The following is a 17361-nucleotide window of genomic DNA, read 5'->3' as shown; positions in this document are numbered from 1 at the left end:
TGTGTGTGTGTGTGTGTGTGTGTGTGTGTGTGTGTGTGTGTGTGTGTCACTGATATGTATGATACATACCCCTGTGCATGCTTGTACAGAGACCAAAGGATATCTTTCTGTATTGCTCTTCACTGTATTTCTTGAGACATGGTGTCTCACTGAACCTAGTGCTCATTAGTTGGCTCGATTACCTGGTCAGTGGGCTCTAGGGATCTGTCTGCCTGTCTCTGTCCTCTCCAGTCCTGCCTGGGGTTCCAGGTGCATGCTGCCATACCCGACTTTGTATGTGGGTGCTGAGGATCTGAGCTTGGTCCTTACGCTTGCACAGCAAGCAGTTTACCCAGTAGACATCTTTCCAGCCCCAGAGTATTTTTTTTTCATATCACTAATAAAGAATGGATTTTTCTTGTGTAGGCTAGACTGTTTTCTAATTCAAGTGACTCTGAAGATGATAGAAATTTTATTCTTTGATGGAGAAGTACCAGGTCAGAGACTTGATTTGGGTATAATTAAATTTGTATAGTAGGGGTAAAGCCCAGCCCCTTCTAGGCTGGCAGTCTACACTGACTTCACCTCCAGTCTTTATGCTTATTTAGAGCGGAACTAAGAGGGACTTTGGAGAGCACCTAATTGGTTTTGTTTTACCTGTTAAGAAACACAACTAAGTATGTGTTCCTCAAGGCCATCTAGCTGTTCCTGCCCCATCGAGGACTGGCATTCTGCTCTTCTCAGTAACGCTCTGTGCTTTACTGAAAGAGCATGGCTGCTTTTGAACCTCTTTTGGTCATACTTTTAAACCTCTAAACAAAAGTTTGACGACTCTGAAAATATTGGAGAAAAGAAATATGAATAGCCGTTTTTCACCATTGTTGCCGCCGTCCTGCCTTGATGCTTATATGTCCAGCGGCTTTACTCTGCTCCATTGGTATTTGGGGAGTGCCTTTCCCATCTGCCCATTATACTGCTTAGCATCATGGGGAAAGCGAGGAGGAGCATAATAGGACATCCCCTCTACCTGTGGTCTTGGTGAGGGAAGTAAAAGTAAGAAGCCAGCACGACGCTCCAGGTGTTTCATTTCTCCACATGCTTCACTCCTGGTGCTATGGCCTGTGGGTGTGTCCTGACTGCAGAGGGGAAGCTTTCCTAATGCCTTCCTTGGAGTTATTTTAGAAAATGAAAGAATAGTAGTTATTAATTACTGAAGCGGAGAGCTGGGAGATCGCTCAGTGGTTAAGAGTGCTTGTTCCACAGCCTGGTGTGATGGCTCATGCCCACAAAAGAAAAAGAGAGCACTCGTTGCTCTTTTATGGAACCTGAGTTTGGTTCCCAGCATCCATGTAGGGCAGCTCACAGCTCCCTGCAACTCCAGCTTCAGGGGATCATCATTCTCTTCTGGCCTCTATGGGCACCTGTATTCATGTGCACATACACACTCACAGATGTACATACACACATAAGTAAATGATAGAATCTTAAAATATACAATGATAATTAAATCAAGACCAGTGAGATGGCTCGTTGGATAAAATGACTTGTTCAAGCCTGATGACCCAAGTTCGATCCTTGGGACCCAAGCTAAAGGAGAGAGGTGACTGCTGCAGGTTGTCATCTAACCTCCATAGGCACACCATGGCACACATTCCTCATACCCACACCTGCACAGCAACAAGTAGATAAGTTTAAAGTTTAAGTAAAACAAAATTTTAAAGTTACTGAGCCAGGTGTGGTGGCTTATGCATGTGATTTCAGCATGAGAGAGGGTAAGGCAGGAAGATTGCTGCAAGTTCATGCCTAGTCTAGTGTGGACCACAGAGTAAGACCCTATCTCAGAAATAAAACAAACAAAACCAAACAAGGAAGGAAGGTAGTCCTTAAACAGCACTGGACATATAAGTAAAGATTTCTAAAGCCCTGTCTTCCTGAAATGCATCTGTAAGAGGAAGTCTCCCAGTCACTCAGGAAGATTCAGACCTCGCTGTGGCTGCCAAGAGGTGAAGTCTTCGTTGTGCCTGATACAGCTTTGAGGTAGGACTGATAGGCAGCTTTATTAAGTTTGTTGAGGATTTCTAATTGAGATTGTTTTCTTTTTCTTTTTTTTATTTTCACAATAACTTATGGCACATAGTCTTTAATACTACTCAAGACCCACCAGAGGCTGGAATTCACTTGGGGAAGTTAGCAGTTAGAACCAAAGTTACAAACATTAAGGACATTTTTCTGTATGGTAAGAGATTTCCAAGTTCCATGCTAGAACATGCTCTGATGAGACATCAAAGTACATATCTGTGTGTTTTTTCCTCTGCTTCAGTATAGTAGCCCTGGAGTTAGTGGCTTCTTTGAGTTCTGGGGAGTACTTGAACTCATCACATTGCCTTCATTCGAAAGAAAAAGTGTGACAGTTACAGTTTGGGAAGAAAAAGTAGAAGGAAAATAGTATTTGTACTCCCTTGGAAGCTATAGACTCTGGTACTGTGTTCACTGCCAGAGCTCCTTTGTAGGTCTGCCTACATGTGTTTTGAGACAGGAGACTGACTAGGTGCCACACTATTTAACAGATCCTTCTAGAAAATATGAACTTGTTAGACAGATTGACTGAAAACAGCTCTTAGAACTGGTAAACACTGAGAAAAGCAGGATAATACAGAATCGGCATAGAAATCAGTCCCTTTCCTACATGCCAGCAGCAGACACTGTGAGAAAGGACTCGAGAGAGCAGCCCTGTTCATGACAGCTTCAAAAATAAGAACTAAAGCGCCAAGGAGTGAACCTAACCAGGAAGTAGAAGGTTTCTACAGTGAGAACCCTGGAGACTAATTGAGGAAGACTGGAAGACGGAAAGATCTTCGATGTTCATGGGTCAGCAGAATTGATAACAATGAAAATAACATTCATCAAAAGCAATCTACAGAATCTGTGAAATCCCCATCAAAATTCCAGTAACGTTCCTCACTATATAAATAGGAAAAACAAGCCTAAAACAAAGAAGCACAGAAAACCTAGAACAGCCCAAGCAACCCTGAGCTGGAGTAATGTTGGAGGTGTCCCAGTACCTCCAGTAAAACTATACTCATATTGTGTACCCATACTACAGGTCTGAAGTTACACTGTAGGCACAATAACAAAAACAGCTCAGATGGAAAAAAACAAAAAAACAAAAAAAAAAACCAAAACACGGCCGGGCGGTGGTGGCGCACGCCTTTAATCCCAGCACTTGGGAGGCAGAGGCAGGCGGATTTCTGAGTTCGAGGCCAGCCTGGTCTACAGAATGTTTTCCCGGACCCCCGGGGGTATACACAAAAACCCTTCCCCAAAAAAAAAAAAAAAAAAAAAAAACCAAAACACTTCCTTTCAAGTCTGGCAACCTGAACTGGATTACTGGAACCCACATGGTGGAATGAGAACCAACCCCACAGGTTGTTCTCTGACCGTCATACATATGCCATGGCACATATGTGTGCACACATATACAACACACAAAAATAAACATATATAAAATAAGTAAAAATGACAAGAAAGTAAAACAACCTCGTTAATAAATGAATATGAAACAGACACTTTTCAAATGAAGAAGTGCAAATGGCCAGTAAACATGAAAAAAAAAAAAAGTTGACATCCTTAGCTGACAGATAAATGCGCTGAAAGCCAGTTTTCAGACAGTGATAGGGCCAAGTGATGGTCCATAACTGTGATTCCAGGACTTGGGAAGCAAAAGCAGGAAGATTGTGCAAATTCAAGGCCAGCCATAACTGTATGAAGACACAGAAGGAAGAGAGTGGACAAGGGGAAGGAGCTAAACCTAAGAAAGATAGCCTAAAAGAATCATACTCTCCAGGTCCTCCAGGGCACTGAGATCTACTCTGCAGGTATAGAAGTCAATATTACAGTTTCTTAGAAAACTAAAATTAGACCCCTGCTACAGCATGCCTGGATAAACACCCACAGGACTCATGTTCATTGTAGCAGTATTCATAATAGCCAAATAATAATGAGCTGAGGTATTTCTGCTAACATCTGAGGAGGTAAAGAAAGTGTGTATATGCACAATGGTATTTTATCCATCCGTAAGGAAGAATAAATTAATCTCACTTGCAGAGTAAATGCATCCAACTAGAGATCATATCAAGCATAGTAAACAAAAATTACATTTTTTCTCACTTGTAGACTTTCCATAGATACCTAAGACCACACACACACATGTGACATGGGAGTAGAAGCTAGATTGGGAGAGGAAGGAGACAGGTGTTGGGGTGGGGGGAAGGAGAATGATTGAGGAGGTGAATGTGGTCAAAGTATGTGATAGAATTGAATGACAATGTCTTTAAGAAAGCCATCGTGATGTATAAGGAGTACCTGCTGTAACCCTGGCCTTAGGAAATAAAGGCTGAGTGAGGCTCACTAGAAGCTTAAGGCCAGCCTGATCTACACAGGAGGTTAGGCCAGGCTACACTACTTAGTTCATATCTCAGGAAAACAAAATAATGGTCATAAAAAGTAAAATTTGTAGTAGCCTGGCTAACTGAGATAGTTAAAGAAGGTAGTTTAACTTATTACTAGAAGCATATTTATAACCGAGCATACTGACTCACACTTGACACTCTGGAGCCTGAGGTAGCAGGGTTGAGAATTCACGGTGAACCAAAATGATTTAGTGAGTTTTAGGCCAGCTTGTACCACATAGGAGACTACAGGGCTGGAGAGATGGATAGTGGTTAAGGGCACCTGATGCTCTTACAGGATGCCCACATTCAGTCCTGTGCACCCGCATCAGACAGCTCACAGCCTAATATAACTCCAGCCCAGAGGAATCCAGTCCCCTAAGGCCTCCAAGGGCCCTGTCCTCATGCGTAAACCTGCACACAGAAACATCATTTTTAAAAAACCTTTTAAAAAGATGAAGATGGATGTTTACTTGCATATATTTGTGTTTAAGTCTGTGTTGCTGAAGGATGTGTAAACATTGTGATCCCTACTTTCTGTCAGAAACAATTTAAAGTTTGTGTTACACTCTCAGCTATTCCTACACTTTGAGCAAGCATTACCTTCTCTTGAACTTCACTCAACCAAGTGAAGAGAGATGCTAGAATGTTCTGTACAGTTTTCAAGTTCTGTTGTCTAAGACTGGGGGATCTCTATGAGATGCAGTAGTTCTCTAGTGAAATGCTGTCCAATGGAAGACAGTTCTACCTGAGTTTCTAGCAGACAGAATCCGTTCCCTGCCCTTTTTGAGACCCAGGTTGCAAACCAGCCTGGAAAAGATAATGAATAATTGATCTTGGTGATGGAATCAATAATTTACAGTGGATTTTCTTTTTCTCTTCCTGCTCAGTTTATGATTAACATCAAGAAACTTTGGTGGTGTTTTGAATTGCAGGTCTAAAGGGTACCGTGCTATACATTTTGCTCTTGTATCTTGTCTTTTTCCTTTACTCTGATCAAGTTCTTCTTCTGAAGACTGATTTTTGCCTTTGTTTAAGACTTTCAGGATGAATCTGGAAAAACTCAGCAAGCCTGAACTCCTGACACTGTTCAGTATTCTTGAAGGAGAACTTGAAGCAAGGGACCTTGTTATAGAGGCTTTAAAGGTACGGAGGGGGAGGGGAGACTGACTGCTTATCCTATGCTGTGAGTCGTTTCTCCAGTTTATTTATTTTATGTGGGTATTGGTGTCATTTGTGTCAAGAATTCTAGGCTTAACGTGGTAGTGCACACCTTTACTTGTGGTGCTTGGGAGGCAGAGGCAGACAGACCTCTGAGTTTGAGTCCATCTTGGCCTACAGAGCAATTTACAAGGTCAGACAAGGCTCTATAGACCTTGTCTCAAGTAAACCAAGAGGGAAAGAAATGTTGAAGCCTTCTGCCCTCAGAATAGCTCCATTGGTCTCTACTAGGTTTCTAAACCTTAAACCTTGTATTTTTATTGTGTTTTGGCTGTTTTTAAATGTTGGCCATTTTGAGAACTTGCTGAGATCCACTTCATGAGACACACCAACACACACAAATATATATATACACACACACACACACACACATATATATATTTGTTTCAGGGTCTGATGTCCAGAACATTAAGATTTCCATAAAACTATCTGTGCTACCAACACAATTAAAAAAAATCTTTTGTTTAGCCAGGTGGTGGTGGCACACACCTATAATCCCAGCACTCGGGAGACAGAGGTAGTCAGATCTCAGAGTTAAGAGGCCAGCCTGGTCGACAGAGTTCCAGGACAGCCAAGGCTACACAGAGAAACCCTGTCTCAAAAACAAACAAACAAAAGCTGTTGTTACTTAATTTGTTACCTGTTAAAATGCAAAGGACAAGAGAGACAGGTTAGTGGGATGGGCTGTCTGAGGAAACACTACAGAGCCTTAAGAAGTCCAAGCAGATCAACCCCTTCAGTAGGAGCTCTTTACACGTGCATGGGGATTCCTCTTTCTGTCTTCGCATACTTAGAAAGGATGAGAAAAGACTTTTCAGAGTATCTGTTGAATCTGCACAGATGATACTCCCCAGAGGCAGAGGACAATAAACAAAGAAGGTGAGATTTGAGTCTGCCAAAGACAAATGGATCCCTGCAAAATGCAATTAAGTAAAACCTATCGTTTCTATAGCTGATAAGGTTAGAGTGATGCTGGTTTATTTCTTTATTATGCTGGTTGGTTGGTTGGTTGGTTGGTTGGTTGGTTGGTTGGTTGATTGATTGATTTTGCTGACTGGAAAGGCCAACTTTACTCATAAGATTTGCCTCAGGACATCATTAGAACAGAAGTACCAAGGAAGGTTTGAGCCCGTTCTAAACCCTCATAGTACCTGTTGTTGTTCAGTCTTCCTCTCCCTTATCATCTGCCTTCATCCCCTCAAAACTGATGGGGAGATGATACCTATAATGGAAAGAATCAGAGCATGTCCTGAGTTGTGCTCTGATGGTTTCCCTAGCCTGAGAGGTCACAGAACGGCACCTGCTGCATTTGTCACTCCACCATTCACTCTCCCATAAGCCTGTCAGAGCCTGATGTATATACTTGGTAAATGTTTGTTGTAGTAATTTTTGTTGTTGAAGATTAACTCAGGCCTGTGGCCACACTGAATACGTGTCCAATCACTAAGCCACATTCCTAGCTCCAAATATTTGTCGAACAAATAAAATGACTACCAGTGATACATTGCCCTAAGACTGCCACAGTGCTTCAGGACGGGTGTTTGGAGTTAGTAAGGACTGTGCTCTGCCACAGGCAGCCTTGGCTGCTTGTTGTATGGATTTTCTGCATGCATCTACTTCTCTTTATTATAGTCTGAGACGTTGAAAGGAATCAAGAAGTAGAAGCTCTCTAAGGGTTCTGTTTTGATAGCCAGTGACATTCAGAATTGGGCCAATGATAGACTGGGCCTATGGCCTATGGTGACATAACTGAGCTCAGCCTCCCGCCAGTTTAGTTCTGCCACAGACACGTATCGTTAAACATCTGTTGGGACACAGTTGTCCATAGCTGTGGTTAGAGTCGACCCAGACATCAATAAGATTCTTTGTTGTTGTGCTTTTGGGTTTATTTGTATTTATGTGTATGAGTGTTTTACCTTCATGGTTTTGTATGTGCACTGTGTGTATACCTGGTGCCTGTGAAGCCAGAGGAGGGAACCAGGTTCCCTGAAACTAGAGTTACAGACCATACTTCCTCCCCACCCAAGACAGGGTTTTTCTGTGTAGCCATGGATGTCCTGAAACTCACTCTATAGACTAGGTTATCCTCTAACTCATAGAAATCCGCCTGCCTCTGCCTCCTGAGCACTGGGATTAAAGGTGTGGGTCACTGCCGCCCTGCTGAGCCACCTCGCTCTTATTATTAAGCTGTCTCTCCAGCCCCTTACCAGATTGTTTACATTAAAAAGAGATCTCATTTAATTTGTGGGGTAGTGGGTGGGTGGGTGGGTGGTCGGTCGGTCGGTTGGTTGGTTCTGTAGCAATACCACAATGTTGCTGCCTTACAGCACTTTTTCTTAACAACAAATACCTGTTGGAAATTTTGTACTAACAATGATTTTCATTGTATTAGTTTATATTTCATATTTCAGTGAGTTGAAAGGCTTTGGTCTTTGGGTTTTTTTTGTTTTTTTTTTCTTAAGATTTATTTATTTTTACTTATGTACTTGTGTGCATGAGCACATAGAAATGAGTGAAGGTTCTCTGGGAAGCCAGAAGCATTGAATCCCTTTCAGCTGGAATGTAGTGAGCTGTCTGAAGTGGATGCTGGGAACCAGATTCAGATCCTCTGCAAGATGAGTATGCCCCGTTAGCCACCGAGCCATCTCTTTATCTCTCCAGGCCATTCCCTCCAACCCTTGCTTTTGATACAGGGTCTCACTGGCTCTCCTGGACCTCAGGCTTTCAAGAGATCTTTTTGCCTCTGTCTCCCAAGTACTGAGAGTATAGTTGTGTTCCAGATGTGTTCAGTTTGGTCTTTGTCTTAAACAACTTTGAATGGTCTTTTCTGTTTGCTTTCAAAGAGAAAGGAAAATCTCTTTTTCTCCTTCCATTTAAGTTTGTGTTCTCTGAACAAAACCATATGGCTACCTGTTGCTTCTCAGTGACTGTCAGGTCACATTGACAGGTTTTGTTTCTTTAGGGAAAGATTATAAATGTCCTACGGTTTGTAAAGTGGATCTGACTGTAGAGCCTGGATTGTAAAAGAGCTTTATTCATTCTCTGAAGTTGTTGCCAGATCGCATGGCATCTCCTGTAGTCCCCGGGTAGGGAGCTTCTCCTACCCATGGAAGCCGCCCTGCCCTGCTCTGTTGCAACCAAAACGTGTTTGCAGTAAAGCCATGAAAGGCAGTGTTTCTATAATGTAATATCCAGTCTTCCTGTATATGAACTTTATTTGTTAAAGAGACCATTTATACTATGTTTGGTCCTAATTGAACCTTATGTAAAAGTGATTTTTGATGTTAGAAACATGTGCCAAGGAAAAACAGTCTTCATGAAAGTCAAAAGTAAACTTACTTTCCTGATCAAGAGCACTATAAAAAGTCCCTCAACAGAAAAGGAAAATCACATTGCTCAGAAGCCCAGGGTGGAGCTGACAAAGTCCAGCAGGAAAGCCCCAGTTAAGTAATTCCATGCAGATCTAGAAAATGGCTTGCTGAATGCTCTGAGCCTGCTGCAGAGGAGGCCGGGGAACTGGAAGCAGTAGCCATTTAAAAACTCTGGAAACAGAACTGACTGCCAATCAACTCTAGAGCACATGCTTTGCTTTTCCCTTTGTGCTGGGCATGTTCTACATTCCACACACATGTCTTCCTCTGATACAGAACACACTTAGCTGTATCAACATAGAATCTATCTCAAAACAAGATGGAAAATAATCAAGGAAGACATCTGCCGCCATCATTAGCACACATGTGCACCCGACCACACAAGCACATACGTACACAAACACAGATGTTATGGCTCTTGGCTGGATGAGATACTAGACAGAGCTTACGGCTTTACCAATCATTACAGTCTTTACCTTCATTACACAGTTCATTGGTTTAGGACAGAATTATGTTCATAGAGCAAACCATGCTGATGAGACACTGCAAGGAAGATACAACGCTTATTTCTGAGGGCCACTTTCTGTTGTCACCAGCAGTGCTGGTTTGGAATTACTCCATCCCTATCCTGATAGCAAAATGTATGACTTTTGAAACAGCTGGCAAACGTTACGGTTGACTTTGTGGCTTAGAACAGATGATCTGTTATAACTCCCCCACCCAGACCCCTCCATATTTTGTGTTTTTGAGACAGTCTCACCATTCAGCCCAAACTGGCCTTGAGCTCAAGATCCCTTTGTCTCTGCCAGAGTGCTGGGCTCACAAGTGTGCTCTGAACTGTTTGGATGTGTGTATCCCATGGGACCATTTCCATAGTCACAAGGGCATGTGTCCATCACCCCTAAGATCTTTGTGCCCTTTTAATCCACTCTGCCTACATCCCCACCCTGTGCTCCTGAGTCCCTGGTTTGCTTTCTGTACCCAGACATGTTACATTATGACTTTATGGAATTGTACAAAACATATTCTCTTAGTTCTAGGAAGGTAGACTTCTTCAGCTCTACATGACTGTTTTTATTGTTTGAGAGTTTTATATATGCAAATGACAAGTTTTGATCAAATCCACCTGATTCCCTCCCCTCCAGTCTCCCCCTTATCTGCCCCCTGCCACTTTTTCCTCTCAACTTGATGTGCTCTGTTTTAAACCCACTGAGTCCATATAATGCTGACTGATGTGCATGGCCACAGGACCGTCCACTGGAGTCTAGGCCACATCCCTGGAGAAACCAGCATCCTCCCATACCCCCATCAGCCATCATTGCCAGTAACTTCTCAGCTAGGGGTGGAACTTGATGAACCTCTCACCCATCCACACTTGGATTTTGGCTGGCTTAACCTTGTGTGGGTCTTAAGCATGCAGCCTCTGGGGTCATGTGTGTAATAGGTGCCCTGCCCTGCCATGCCCAGCAACTTCTGTTTCTCTGCACACATCCACTACTTCTGGCTCGTATAAAGACTTTCTAGCTCCTTTTCGATGCTCCCTGAGCCTTGAGGGAAGGGACTATGATTTAGATATCTCATTCAGCAGAGCACTTCACAGGTTCTCTGCATGTTGACTAGAGTAGGTCTCTATTAGTTGCTGTCTACTGCAAAAAGAAGCTCCTCTGATGATGGCTGCAAGATGCCTTAATCCATGGGTATAAAGATAAGAAGTTGGAGCTGGGGAAATGGCTCATCGGTTAGGAGCACTGGCTATTCTTCCAGAGATCCTGAGTTTAATTCCCAGCAACCACACGGTGGCTCACAACCATCTATAGTGGGATCTGATGCCCTCTTCTGGCATGCAATATGTACATGCAGATAAAGCACTGATACATTTAATTAATGAATAAATCTTCAAAGAAGATAAGTTAGAGACAAGCTGCTACTATGCATGATTGTTTATTATGTATATATATTATAATGTATATCAATATGTATACAATATATGTATATCTATATATTGATAGTTGATTTAAGACTGAATGGTATTCAACTACATGTATACATACGTCACAGTTTGTTTTATCTATTCATACTAGTATCTGTACTATTTCTAGCTCTGTGTTATGATAATTAAAGCCACTGTGAACATTTACCTGTACAAGGCTTTGTGTGGATGTGTGTTGTAAGTTCTTTTGGTTAAATAAGCCCTTTTGGTTAAATACTTAGGAATGGAATGACTGTTAAATAATAGGTATATATTTGTGTGTGTGTGTGTGTGTGTGTGTGTGTGTGTGTGAGAGAGAGAGAGAGAGAGAGAGAGAGAGAGAGAGAGAGACACATACAGAGAGACAGAGAGACAGAGGATGAAAATATTGTGTTAGGATTACATTAGCTGCTATGCCAAGATCATGTTTAATTTTTAAGAAACTGTCAAAGTAATTTTCCAGCGTGCTAAATTATTTTATGCTCCCCATCATGAGTTAGTTAAGCTCCACCAGCATTTAGTACAACCCCCTTGTGATTTTAGCCAATTTAACAGGTGTGCCATAATTCACTTTTATTTCAGTGCTATTGTTGTATGAGACCCTATAACCCAGGCTGACTTGAAACTCAGCAGCCCTGCCTTGGCTACAGGTTCTAGTCCCAACACCAGTCTTCCGTCCTTCCTTCCTTCCTTCCTTCCTTCCTTCCTTCCTTCCTTCCTTCCTTCCTTGTTCGCTTTGATTTGGTTTGGGGGTTTGGGGTTGTTTGATTTGGTGGTGGTGGTGGTGGTGGTGGTGGTGGTGGTGGTGGTTGTGGTTGAGACAGGCTGTCCTGGAACTCACTCTATAGACCAGACTGGCTCCAAACTCAGAGATCTGCCTGCTTCTGCCTCCTGGGTGCTGGGGTTAAAGGCATTGTACCACTACCACCCAGCTTCTTACTTTAATTTTATTTTTTTATTTTTTATTGACTAATGATCTTAAGTGTTTAAATGTCATCAGTGGTGTTCTGAGACAGTCTCACTATGTAGCCCATTTGTCTGACAGTTACCCTCCTCCTCCCTCGGCCTCCTGAGTAAAGCTGCACCTGAGGAAGACTGTTCTTAGCAGCAGAATTCACAGCAGCAGAATTCACAGCAGCAGAAATGCTAGGAAAGCCTAGCACCTCATAGTAGGGTCTGGTCCAGAAAATTACTGTTGACATTTGGATTTTGCTATGTATTGTAATGCTAAGTGTGGGGACCCCAAGACCTGTTTGCCCCCAGGACAAGAGAGTCCTCACATAGACCCAAGTGACCCTATGTGTCCTTGCCCTTAAGTTATTTTTGGTTGGTGAATAAAGATGCCAAAGAGCAATAGGTATTCTGAACCACTGAGCCATCTCTCTAGCCCCCAGGAGAAATTTATAGCTTTTCCTTTTAAGAAAATTCACTTCTTACTGTGTGAGAGTGAGCATGCCATGCTGTGTGTGTAGAGGTCAGGACAACTTGGTGAGTTGGATTATTCCTTCCACCTTGACTGAACTCAGGTCAGTAGACTTTTGTCATTGAGCAGCAAGCACAGAAGAGACATGAGCAGGGTTTAGGTTCCAGAACCTGAGGCTGTCAAGAGAACCACCAGGGAGAGAAGAGGTGAGGAGGAGAGAAAGTCTCCATGGGTTAGGTGAGTCATGAAAACGTGGCCCCGAAGGCTGGCCAATTGGAGTTAAAAGCATCCAGATGAAACATAGTAAGTAATAACTCAGGGTTATCAATAGGAAAGTAAATTCTAATAGCACAGAGGGTAAATATCTGCCCAGCTCTTGTGCTGTTTAAACTATATTGTAAATAATAAAAGTTTGTGTCTTTTATCTAGGAACTGAATGATTAAAGACAGGTAGAAACCTTGGATTGGGATTAAAATTTTCTACAACAATTACAATGGAATCAGAGTGAAGTACCTCCAAATTAGTCAAGAATGGTCTTTGTGTGTCCTAGGGAATACTGTCCACAGTGTGGTGTGTGGAAACATAAAGCCATAACATGGAAAATACTAAGTTATAGCCTAGTGGGGGAAACCTCCAAAAGCCTCTCCATTCTCCCCCTCAGCTTGTTCCATGAGTATGGTAGGACCTCCAGACACCAGCGGGTGTGTGTCTGACTCTGCATGTGTGTATGTTTGTGTGTGTGTGCGTGCGCTTGTGCACGTGTGTGTCTGTGTATGTCTGTGTGTGTCTGTGTGTGTGTCTGTGTATCTGTGTTTGTGTATGTGTGTGTGTCTGTGTGTGTATGTGTGTGTGGAAGGAAAGTACCGATGGGATGCCCTGGCAGGAAAGAGCCACAAGAAGGGGAAAGGCCATTTTTTAGATGATTGTTCATAAACTGGATGTTTAGAACAAGAAGCTTGTACTCGTAAGTGATAAAACATCTGAATTTCATTCCTGAAACCATGGGACCTCATATATATCAGCCAGCTCATAAAGTAATTATGTGGCGTCAGCTGTTCACTAGACAGCTTTCTGTGACATGCCATTCTTGCTGTGGATTGTGTGAGGGGTAATTACAGGTGCCAGTGAATGTCTCATTTGGCTCACATTTTCCTGTGAACTCTGGGATCTGTGTAATATGTGTGGGGGGAGGTTGTTATGCCTAGGAGGGTGGGAGGGAGGGGGTTCTGCTTGTGAAGTGGCACTCCCTTCAGAACAGGCAGTTGGCGCTCTGTACTTTTGCAGTCACTCAGCCTGAAACTAAGACTGATAGAAAAAGGAAGCTGCTTATTCCTGTTATTTTGACTTCCTGTCATTGTGTCTCCTTGCATGTGTTGGCCTCGTGATTTAGGTTTAATCAGAGGTTATTTCTAGCTGCTCCTATAGAAAGAAGCAAGGGAAGCTATGAAGTTTTAGTTTAAAGTAAAATCTGTGGTCTGTCAGGCAGTGTATTCAGTCATCTTGTCAGCTTGCTGACAGCCTGTGTGGAAAGGAGACACTTACAGAATATATTAGGAGTTTTATTAGATGGAAAAGTAGGGCTGCCAAGGCTGATGGCTCTCAGCAGGTAAAGGTACTTGCTGCCCAGTGATGAAAGTCTGCTGCTGACCTGAGTTCAGTTCTCAGAACCCATGTCAAGGTAGAAGGAATAAGCTAGCTCACAAAGTTGTCCTGATCTCCACATACACTGTGCCATGGTCACTCTCACACAGTAAGAAGTAAATATTCTTAAAAGGAAACGCTATAAATTTCTCCCTGGGGCTAGAAGACTCAGTGGTTCAGAGTACCTGCTGCAGTTCAGTGGACCTGAGGTCAGTTCCCAGCACCCACATTAGGTAGCTTCACTTATAACTGCAGCTCCAGAGGTCCAGCACCCTCTTCTGGACACTAATGGCACCCGTATATGAGTGGCATATACTCACCCAGGCACACACAAGTACACAAGTATGAAATTGTTTTAAAGAAAGGAGGGAAAGAATTATCTCATCTACAAAACTGTTCTTACATTTACAGGGATGTTCATTGCACCGTTGTTTAATACCAGGGAATTGTAAACCTTCTGTCAGTAAAGCTGCATAACCCAGTGCAGCTGTGGAATGTCCTGGGTTTTCACTGTGCATGCCAGACTGGCCTTGAATCCACTGTGCACCCCATACTCAGGCTGACCTTGAGCTTGTAGCGGTCTCCCCACATGCCCAAGTGGTTGTATTTTTTAAGAAGAAAACTGCTATGCACTGGCTTAGATCTCTGAGACAAGAGTTTAGCTGTGTTGTTGGGTTTTATACATATGCATCTAAATATACGTGATTGCTTAGAAGTGGCCCAGGGGCAGAATTCAGGAAGACTTTCTGAGAGGAAAGATAGATAAAATGGCCCAGGAGAGCTCACAGACTCAGAAATAGATTGGGTTGCAGTCGAGGACTTCAGTTAACTAAACAGTGAAATGTGATGAGTCCCGGGGTGTCTAGGTGTACACTCCCATGCCCACTTTGTATGGGCTGTGGCTTGAAGTCAGGGTTACTGCGTACTGGGTAAGCACTCCACCAGCTGAGCATCTCCCCAGCCTTCTTTCCCTTGCTTCCTTGTGTACTCATCAGTTCTCGGCCATCTCTTGGTCCTCCGATTTATTCCCTTACACTACTTCTTGCCCCTGGTGTAAGGCCCGTTTGGACCAGACTCTTCATTATGAGCCACCTGCTATCCTTCATCTCCTTGGTGTACTGGTGATTCAGTGTTGCTTGTCTTCTGCCTCCTGTGCCTGCATCTCTCCTTTGCTTTTTACCTCTATCACTCAACTAAAATTCTGCCTGCTGAGAGCACATATAACTTCTAATGCCTACCACCCCTCTATGCTGGAGATCAGACCCACAACCTAGCCAACACATAAGACAAACATTCCACCTCTGAGCCCCCAGCCCCTAATGACCTCTTCTAATTAAATTAACCTAAGCAGCTTATTTTTGGTGGTCTGGGAGGGGCTGAGGGTAGTTCTTGAGACTGTTGTGTGTAGCTGACGGCATCAAACAAACTCCATACATCTCAGGCCATCACACTTTTTTTTTTTAATGTGTATAAGTTTTTGACCTGCATATATGTCTGTATACCACTTGTGTGCATTCCTAGTGCTTGTGTAGGATAAAAGAGAGCATTGGCTTTCCCTGGGACTGAAGTAATAGATACTTGTGAACCACCATGTGGATACTGGGAATTGAACCTGGGTCCTTTGGAAGAGCAGCCAGTGCTCTTAAATACTGAGCCATCTCTCCAGCCTCTTATCTTTTTAAACTTTGTTGTTTTGGTGTCATTGGCATTCTTATCTTAATATTTCTCATCATTTTTTTCTTCCACATGCCTCTTAAATGAAGTGCCCCCCATGGCTGTCTAAAATAATAATTTTCTGTGATTCTCATGGTATAGTTCAGCAGCTGTTCTTGCACATTTCATGACTGCATTGGGATAGTGTTGTATCTTGCCATTTAGACTGTGGGGGTGGTTTGGTTTGGTTGGTTGGTTGTATTTGAGGCTTTTGTTTGTTTATTTTATAAAATTACATTTACCTATTTATCTATTTAGCATGTTTGTGTTTGTCTTGGAACTGAAGTTACAAATGAATTGCCTGGAGTGTATACTGGGAGCTGACAGGAGGCTTGCTTAACCAGTGAGCACCCTAGGATATTTTTTATAAAACCTGTATTCACTTAATGTGATTTCTCTTTTCTGGTTGTCCTCACTGGGTATTATAGTAATGTGAAAATTCGTTAATTCTGACCAGCATTGGACATTACAAGGATCTTTCTATTTTGTGTGTAAATCGCAGTTCTCGGCCTCCATCAGGTGTAATTCCATGGGGAGCTGGTGCTCAGTCTCCTCTAAGTCTGGAAGCCCAGTATCCAGAGCCTCTGAAGTACTCACAACTGTGTGTCACATGAACAATGAGTTGGGACCCTTTAAGTCTTACATGAACATTTCAGTTCTCAAAAATAGATAGCATTTATTAGTGCTTTTTAGAAGAGAGGCATAACTCTAATAAAGAAGTTTCATAACTTCCACTGTTGATAATTCCCATCCAGTCACGTTATTTACATCTCTGGGAACAGCTTGTTCTTCAGACAGGAAGTCGTGGCTCGGCGTTTGCTTTCATATCTGTGTAAAGGATGCAGATGGCTGCTCTGCGCCTCTCTGTCCACTGCTTGTGTTCGTGTAATGAAACATTTTCTCATTTTAATTTTTTAAAATAAAAATTATTTTTATGTTATGTATATAGGTGTTTTCCCTACACATATGTCTGTGCACCACATGCATGCGGTAGCAGTGGAGGCCAGAAGAAAGGTGTCAGAGAGCCTCTGGAACTGGAGTTGCAAGCACTTGTAAGCTGTCATGTGGATGCTGGGAGTACAATTCAGGTCCTCTGGAAGAGCAGCTGGTGCCCTTAATGGCCGAGCCTTCTCTCCAGCCCCCACCCTGTTTTAACTTTCAGTGAACATTTTGTCTTAGTATCCTTTCTTGTCTACACCCCCACCATGGGTAATAATGGGAGCTTTGTATTAGAAGAAAAACAAACACCCACAAGTTCCTCCTGATCCTACTCTCACCCCTAAACCCAGGCCCTTACAAATGCTAGGTAAGACCCTCTCCCACTGAGGCTACTCAAGCCGTGCAGTATTAAACAGTGCAGTGGTTTTTGTCCTTACCTTCTAGGTACTTAAAGAAAATATATTTCCCACATTGTCCATCTGAGGGCTTTTATGAGTATCTGTCTGAATTACAGATGCCGACTTTCAGAATGCATTTACTTACCCTAGTTCTGTGGGGTTTGTATTTATTGCAACTTGTTTCTCTCTCTCTCTCTCTCTCTCTCTCTCTCACACACACACACACACACACACACACACACACACACACACACACAC

The 17361-nt window shown here is 42.8% G+C and overlaps 1 protein-coding gene across 3 annotated transcripts in view; it reads left to right on the top strand.

Moving 5' to 3' along the window:
• Cttnbp2nl (CTTNBP2 N-terminal like) overlaps positions 1–17361 on the top strand; it is a 49738-nt gene that overhangs the window by 15161 nt on the left and 17216 nt on the right. For 2 of the 3 annotated variants that reach the window (XM_028755664.1, XM_028755665.1), the window contains one exon: positions 5466–5573. In XM_028755664.1, the coding sequence (XP_028611497.1) occupies positions 5475–5573 (99 nt within the window). In that variant the 5' untranslated portion in view covers positions 5466–5474. Of the gene's footprint in view, positions 1–1933; positions 2017–5465; positions 5574–17361 lie in introns of those variants that run through there. The other variant, XM_028755667.1, reaches the window with a different exon arrangement.

This window comes from Grammomys surdaster, unplaced genomic scaffold, assembly GCF_004785775.1.
Source record: "Grammomys surdaster isolate TR1022 unplaced genomic scaffold, NIH_TR_1.0 126071, whole genome shotgun sequence".
In the NCBI taxonomy this organism is placed as follows: domain Eukaryota; kingdom Metazoa; phylum Chordata; class Mammalia; order Rodentia; family Muridae; genus Grammomys; species Grammomys surdaster.
Note: the sequence above shows the minus strand (reverse complement) of the source record. Positions and strands in the feature narration are given on the sequence as shown.